At 38.7% G+C, this 8,958-nt stretch overlaps 1 protein-coding gene across 1 annotated transcript; it reads left to right on the top strand.

Moving 5' to 3' along the window:
* Positions 1-7,987: 7,987 nt before the first annotated feature.
* On the top strand, positions 7,988-8,958 carry LOC309721115 (olfactory receptor 52B2-like; the record flags this gene model as incomplete). The annotated part of the gene is made up of 1 exon (XM_082558467.1): positions 7,988-8,958. Exon 1 carries the CDS (start codon positions 8,023-8,025, stop codon positions 8,956-8,958), a length of 936 nt encoding a protein of 311 aa, XP_082414593.1. The 5' UTR covers positions 7,988-8,022.

The following is an 8,958-nucleotide window of genomic DNA, read 5'->3' as shown; positions in this document are numbered from 1 at the left end:
TCTCTTTACTTAATGGGAAACCTAAAAGAGAAAACACTGACAATGAAACATGATAAGTGTCCCAGTATGTTAAAGCTGAATGAACATACTTATTACACTTTTTTTTCTGCCTGGAAAAAAAATCAATAAAAATAAAATATGATTAAAAATGCTTCATGATAACAAAAAAAGAAAAACAAACACAAAATTAAATTAAATTACACTTTTAAAAACACATTACCTTCAATTGAAATATTCAGTAATCAAATTCTGTCTTGTTCTCTTGCATAAAAAAAAAACCCTTTTTCATTCATTTTCAAATATGGTGTGTAAAACAACAACAACTAAAACTGACACCAATAAACCATAACCATAAACTAAGGAAAGTACCAACATTTTATAGTGAAAATGCAGATGTTTTGAAAAAAACAAAACAAAACAAAACAAAACAAAAAAATGCTCAACAAAACCTACAACAATGTGAAGTCACAGTGTTTTAAGCTGCTAGTGTTTTGTACCTTGGCTGTGGAGGAAGGAATCTAATCAGCAGCTACAGCTGAGTGACTTTTATATTCAGGGTGTAACATTTGATATGAATTTACTGGCTTCTCCATTTCAGCTACAGTTCTATATTTATCAAGGGCTCGTTATAGATTCCCACATGAATTAATATGGAGCTTGATATTTAATTTTTGTCTATAGATGCAAGAATAAAAGCAAAACTTTTCCTGCCATACACTTCGAAAGAAGAAAAAAAAAAGTTAACAAGCACATTTTAAATTATTAACAAGAATGAGGACCATAAATAGTGGCCAGTGTGTATTATCTGTAGAAATTGTACTCTTTCCACTTTTCACTGTATGTTTGTGACCTGCACTCTACCTGCAGTCCTTCCAGACACATGAAGAAAGCAATGGGATATGGAAACAATGTGGACTTGTCCGCCATGGATTTATCATTACTACCAAGTGCAACTAAGTGTTATAGACATATCTGCTGACACAGCTTAACACACTTAATCAAACTAAAACAAAAAACAAAAAACAACCATTTAAGTTAGGCCTTATATTATATGGTGGTGCTGGACTTGCCACTGTTTTCCGGGACAGTTTCTCCTGCAGAGCTTTGGACTATGAGACTTTCCCTTTCTTTGAGTCACAGTTTCTTAAGGTCGGTTCATCAAATATATTTTACTGTGTTTTAATCTGCCGCCCTCCCGGCCCCGCTGGTGTTTATATCCAGGATTTCACAGACTTTTTATCCTCCATTATTAGATCAGCGATTTCATCCTGCATGTGGATGATCTTAGCTGTAGCATGGCCTCTGACTCTTTTAATTTTATTCAGCATGTCTCTGGTCCCACTCACGTTAAAGGCCACACCTTGGACCTCGTGTTTTCTCTTTGCTTAGACACAACTAATCTCTGTGTTAAGGATGTACAAGTGAGTGACCATTCTTGTGTTATTTTTAACCTTAGCTTCCCTCTGGAAACACCACCATCCAATCTCTTGTTCAATAAGTGGTTCATAAATCAGGATGTTGCCCTGAAGTTTTCTGATTTATGGATCCTCATGTGATCAGGGGCTGCACTGGTGCTGATGTTGCTACGCTGTCAAAGTCTGTGTGGACAGAGGCATGAAAGGACCCAAAATGCAGACACAAACGTAGAGGCCAGGCTGAAACTCAAAATGGTGGCTTTATTGCTGAACACTGGAAAAACTAAACTAAACTTGACAATACAAAATAAACTTGGTAGACTTGGCAAACAGAACACACAGACATAAATAAGCGAGGATGCAACACTGAACACAGGAAGACAGAGGACTTAAATACACACATGAGGTATCAGGAGAAGTGGCAAGACAGCTGACACACATGAACATAACGACATCACAGGGGAAACGTAAAACTAAACACAATGAACACAAGAACACAGGACCTCTTTCAAAATAAAACAGGAAACATAATGTAAAGCAGACCTGACGACATGAACTTAACAAAAGACATGCAGACATGAAACACATGAAGGGTAAGGGAGACTTAACACAGGGGTTGAAAACATAAGGGGAAACTAATAAGCAAATGAACATAGAAAACGTAATGAGCTTAAACATACACTATAAACATCAAAATATATTAAAACCCAAAACGCTGGGTCCAAAGACTCAGGATTGTGACAGTTGTACCTTTAAAAACTGTCATTGTTGCCCCAAAAAGAGCTCCTCCTCCTAAACGATGACATAAGGAACGTCAAAAGACTCTGTAGGAAAGCAGAACGCCTTTGGACATCAACTAAAATTGATGTTCACAGGCTCCACCTTAGGGAAGTTTGGGTTTCCCTGCACGAAACCATTAAATCAGCTAGATCAGGATATTTTTCTCAGTTGATCTCATCAAACAAGAAAAATTCCAAAGTACTGTTCGAAACCATAAAATGGCCTGTATTTATATAGCACTTTACTAGTCCCTAAGGACCCCAAAGCGCTTTACATATCCAGTCATCCACCCATTCACACACACACATTCACACACTGGTGATGGCAAGCTACATTGTAGCCACAGCCACCCTGGGGCGCACTGACAGAGGCGAGGCTGCCAAACACTGGCGCCACCGGGCCAACAGTAGGCAACGGGTGAAGTGTCTTGCCCAAGGACACAACGACCGAGACTGCCCAAGCCGGGGCTCGAACCGGCAATCTTCCGATTACAAGGCGAACCCCCAACTCTGGAGCCATGATCGCCCCATAAACTCTATTGTTTCCCCCGTGGACCACCCAGTACCTGTGTCCTCTATATGTGAGAGTGATGACTTTCTAAACTTCTTTGTAGATAAAGTTAATAATGTCCATATGAGCATTGTGTCTCTGGTCCACCTCCCTCTCATTTGCTGTAAGTGTTTAACCCATTGACCATACATGACCTTTCACTTCTGCTGGATAAAATGAACATCACCACTTGTCCAAATGACATTCTACCTGCTGTGCTGTTTAAAAATGCTCTCTCTGTCATATCTCCAAACTGCGAACGTTTTTGTCTAAATCTGAGTTAGAAATGATTATTCATGCTTTTATTTCTTCTCGCTTAGATTACTGTAACAATCTTTTTTTTTTGAGCAAAAAGAACCTTGACCATCTCCTGCCTATGTTTCTGATCTCTTAGAACCTCACACTCCCTCTCGCAGCCTGAGATCATCTAATCAAAGGCTGTTGGTAGTTTGTCAAAACATCAAAACTAAGAGTTTGAGTGAAAAAACAAACAAAAACACAAAAAAGTGTATGCTCAAAAGTTATTCTAAATGTTGAGACAGGTGTTGTTTGTGTTGGGATTCTAAAAATTTGTGAAATTTGTGGCATAGAAATGGTAGCACTGGTTTTTGATAATATGCAGAGTGATGGTTATAAAGTCTAACAGCTGCTGGGAGGAAGGACCTGCTATTAAGCTCCTTTGTGCACCTATGATTTATTTAGTTTTTACTGAATTACATACAAGAAAAAAAAGTGCCCTGTGGCAAGCTGGAGTCCAGGATTTACCCTGCCTCTTTCCATATATTTCCATGATTTTCCATGTATTTCAATGAGTGCTCCATAAAAGCATAAGCACATGTAAAAATAAATAAATAAATATTTTCAATATTTCATATCTACATTAACATCTGAAAATGAACCAGGGACTGGGGCAATTTCAAATTCCCCAAATGTGAATATGTTTATGTCCCAGTGAACCATGTCATCAGATAAGTCAACCACTCAAATAAACAATCAAGCAGAAAAATACCTTAACCTTACATAGAAAGGCCCGAGACAGTAAACTCAACCCATGTCCTTTTCTGTGGAACAGTACTAAAAAAGGGAAAATAATGTAATAAGTGGGTCAAATGAATTATCAAAGCAGCTCAAGGGTTCATCATATCAATTTCCCAGGGGAAGATGATTAGTCCTAATGTCCTTACTGCCCTTTTGTGTGAGTAAAAATTGTCCTTGTTCCCCATTGCCTGCTGTGATCACTTCAGAGCTCTGTTTTAATTAGTATTCTTTCATACTTTCTGGAAAGGCCGAACATTGAAATCATTAAACATGGTTTTTGTCTTTCTGCATTTTCTGTAAAACATTTTACTTCAATATTAATAAATTACTATGTCAGAAGGAACTGTTGTTCCTACAGTGCAAATGAATGTACATAAAAAACAATAAATGATTGTAATAATTTATATATTTATGAAAAAATAATAAACAGTGTTATAGTACCCAAGGTGTAAAAATAATTTACTTAATTTCACAGTTCATGATTAAAGTTTAAAAAAATCAAATGTTCACACATTATTATGCAACTCCACTTAACAACTTGTAAACATCTGAGTCAAACACACCTCCCAGGAGTATTATTGAAAAACAATCCTCATTAGCAAGTAAAACAGTATATCATTCTAGACTAGAGGTTTACCATTTGTCCAGGGATTAATTAAAATGTGAGACAGTTAATAACACATCAATTAATCAAACTTCTAAGGGGCTCATTAAAAATATGTTTTGACAAAGTAATCAGGGATTTGGCTGTTGTAATTCTGCCTAGTTAAAGTGGTTCCAGTTACATAATAGTTTTATAAAAGTTTTATTACAGCTCTTTATTTTAAGAGCTGAAATTATATTTAAGCTGAATAAAAATATATTTTTATTATTTCTGTGGCACTACTTTATGGTATAAGGTATTGTTATGCTAATGCAGCAATTATGTTATAAAACAGTTATAAAAGTATATAAAAGAAATACTTTTAAAGTATTATTTGTAGCACTATATACCAACATATCTTTACTAATAATATATATATACGAGTTTATTGTTTGCCATTTGTATCTATCTATCTATCTATCTATCTATCTATCTATCTATCTATCTATCGATATATATCTATAAAAAAAAACAAACACCCAGCACGCCCCTGCGGGCGGTTTATCCTTCAAGCTCGGGTCCTCTGGGAGCTTCAGGGTCCTGCGCAGTATCTTAGCTTCTGGACAGAGATCTCCGATGTTATTCCCGGGATCTGCTGGAGCCACTCGCCTAGCTTGGGAGTCACCGCACCTAGTGCTCCGATTACCACGGGGACCACCGTTACCTTCACCCTCCACATCCTCTCGAGCTCTTCTCTGAGCCCTTGGTATTTCTCCAGCTTCTCGTGTTCCTTCTTCCTGATATTGCTGTCATTCGGAACCGCTACATCGATCACTACGGCCGTCTTCTTCTGTTTGTCTACCACCACTATGTCCGGTTGGTTAGCCACCACCATTTTGTCCGTCTGTATCTGGAAGTCCCACAGGATCTTAGCTCGGTCATTCTCCACCACCCTTGGGGGCATCTCCCATTTTGACCTTGGGACTTCCAGGTTATACTTGCACAGATGTTCCTGTACACTATGCCGGCCACTTGGTTATGGCGTTCCATGTATGCCTTGCCTGCTAGCATCTTGCACCCTGCTGTTATGTGCTGGATTGTCTCTGGGGCATCTTTACACAGCCTGCACCTGGGGTCTTGCCTGGTGTGATAGACCCCAGCCTCTATGGATCTTGTACTCAGAGCTTGTTCTTGTGCTGCCATGATTAGTGCCTCTGTGCTGTCTTTCAGTCCAGCTTTGTCCAGCCACTGGTAGGATTTCTGGATATCAGCCACCTCCACTATCTGCCGGTGGTACATACCGTGCAGGGGCCTGTCCTTCCATGACGGTTCCTCGTCTCCCTCCTCTTTCTTGGGTTTCTGCTGCCTGAGGTATTCACTGAGCACTCGGTCAGTTGGGGCCATCTTCCCAATGTATTCTTGGATGTTCGTTGTCTCATCCTGGACTGTGGTGCTGACACTCACCAGTCCCCCCTCAGTGAGATCCCCTCAGTGAGATCATTAACAAGACTGGCTACAGATACCGACTACGGAACGGAGCAGTTGTCAGCCACCTCCTGTACATGGGTGACATCAAGCTGTATGCCAAGAGTGAACGAGACATCAATTCACTGATCCACACTACCAGGCTATACAGCAATGACATTGGAATGTCGTTCGGACTGGAGAAGTGTAGTCGGATGGTAACAAAGAGAGGGAAGGTAGTCAGAACTGAGGGGATTGAACTACCAGAAGGCAACATTGCAGACATAGAGGACAGTTACAAGTACCTGGGGATCCCGCAGGCGAATGGGAACAATGAAGAGGCCGCTAGAAAAGCTGCAACCACCAAGTACCTGCAGAGGGTCAGGCAAGTCTTGAGGAGTCAGCTGAATGGTAAGAACAAGATCCGGGCCATCAACACGTACGCCCTGCCCGTGATCAGGTACCCTGCTGGGGTAATAGGCTGGCCAAAGGAGGAGATAGAAGCCACTATCTATCTATCTATCTATCTATCTATCTATCTATCTATCTATCTATCTATCTATCTATCTATCTATCTATCTATCTATCTATCTATCTATGAATAAGACTTTATTGTTTGCCATTTGTAAAATTCAAACAACATATGGTAGAATTACTATTTTGGAAACATCTTTGAAAAGCAATAAGGAATAAGAAGCCACATTTGAATATTTGGTACCATCATCTTATTTAAAGAAATCTAACATCTATAAAAACTGAAAGAAACTTTCTAACCCATCTCACCTTTAACTGAAAGGTAAAGGTGCACCATCTGCACCATTGAGAGCATCCTGACCAACTGTATAGCAGTCTAGTATGGGAGCTGCTCTTGCCTCGGACCAGAAGGCATTGCAGAGTATCGTGAAAACCACCCAGCGCATTGCCGGAGCACCACTTCCTGCCATAAATGACATCTACAGGAAGCGGTGTCTGAAAAGGGCTGGGAAAATCATCAACAACTCTTCACCCTCCTGCCCTAAGGCAGGCGCTACAGGAGCCTCCGGACTAAGACCACCAGGTACCGGAACAGCTTCTTCCCTACAGCTGTCAGACTGCTGAACTCTGCCTCCTGACATCTGACCGACATTAAACTCATGGACTTATCACACACACACACCCACAACCACCTATAACTGAACACACACACAACGGACAAAAACAAACAAATGACCAACGGTACCCTCATACACACAATAATAACATGGACTGAACCACCACTCACAACCACTAGCACTTTATATAATCTCTGTAGGAAATAGCCACATATCTCACTGATCTAAACTGCACTACTCTATAATTCTGTTCAATAATAATTATAGTTCTACAACTGTTTACAACTGTTTATAACTTGTATAGTTCATATTTCTATACAGTTTCATATTTATATCCTGTTCATAGTCTGTACATAGCTTGTACACTCACTACAGCCTGTACATACTTTTAGTTATAGCATATTTATAACATACCTTCATACCATGTACATAATAGACCCGCATAATTTTTTAAGACCATAATTTTGTACCCTCATACCTATAATGGACCCATTTTTGTAATATGTCTATATATCTATTTCATTGCTAATATATATTTTGTAATATATCTATATTATTGCTAAGCACTTTCTGGATGGATGCAAACTGCATTTTGTTGCCTTGTACTTGTGACATGTGCAATGACAATAAAGTTGAATTCTATTCTATTCTATACTGCTGGAACTGGAACAAACAGACTGTTTTGTGTCGGAAACATTTTAGTTTATTCCTTATGTTTCCTGCATTTACCCTGTAGTTTACTGGTGGTTATTTTAATAGTAATGCGCTTAACATTAGTTTATTTAGCTAAATTAAGTAAAACTTTTAGTACTTGATTTGGATACTGAATACAACCTTAACAAAAATATTTTTTTTTTCTATCTTTGTAAATCCATTAATAATCCCAGAAGTATACATGTCACGGGGTGACGTTACATGTTCTGGTCAAGGTGACTTTAATAAAGCAAGAGAAGCACAACAGTTCAGAGCACTTTAGGCAACATTACATTTGAAAAATGGCACCCTTGATTTCTGTAAATATTAACTTGATTTTAATTATAATGTGAAAATATTTTAGTAACAATGTTTAGTAAATTCACAGTTGTCTTTTTCTAACTTTAAAATGGAAAACCAGTCCTTTGACTTTAGTTCCGAGTTAACCCTTGATCCATTTGTTATCCCACCTGGAGGAAAGTATCCTATATTTTTTCTTGGCATTTCAGTTTGTATTTTTGGAATTTCCTGCAACCTGACCTTGTTGGCTTTAATCATATTGAACAGAAACCTTCACAAACCCATGTATTTCATCCTATTTAGTCTTCCACTCAATGATCTCATAGGACTATCTGCAATGTTACCAAAAGTACTTTCAGATATTGTTACAGAGACACACAAAATAGACTATCATCTCTGTGTTTTACAGGCATTCCTGCTCCACATGTATGGTGGTGGCATTTTGTTTATTCTTGCAGCAATGTCCTTTGACCGTTATGTTGCTATTTGCATGCCCTTACGCTATAGCTCTGTCATGACACCAAGATTTATTAGTTGTATCATTGTACTAGTTTGGGGCCTCGACTTTGTCTTGATTGTATCACTGTTCTCTTTGCAGGCAAGACTTCCCAGGTGCAAACATGTTGTTATGAATGTGTTTTGTGATAACCCATCTCTCCTGAAGCTGACGTGTGGAAACACAACAGTCAATAATATTATGGGGCTGTTTAACACTGCTGTTATACAAGTTGTAAGCGTATCCATTCAGGCATATTCCTATGTTAAAATTCTCATTGCATGTGTGGTTACAAGGAAATCAGAAACAAAGGCAAAAGCTGTCAACACGTGTGTCGCACAGTTAGTTATACTGTTCATGTTTGAGGTTGTGGCAACATTCACGATTTTATCTCACAGATTCAAAAATGTTTCGGTTGACATGCAAAAGATCATGGGCATGCTCATATTTACTGTACCTCCACTTCTGAATCCAATCGTATATGGGTTGTATACAAACGAAATACGAAGCACTCTCCTGAGAGTCTTAAAAAATAGAGTATCTATGTGA

Source organism: Aulonocara stuartgranti (assembly GCF_965226115.1).
Source record: "Aulonocara stuartgranti genome assembly, chromosome: 14".
Classification (NCBI taxonomy): Eukaryota; Metazoa; Chordata; class Actinopteri; order Cichliformes; family Cichlidae; genus Aulonocara; species Aulonocara stuartgranti.
Note: the sequence above shows the minus strand (reverse complement) of the source record. Positions and strands in the feature narration are given on the sequence as shown.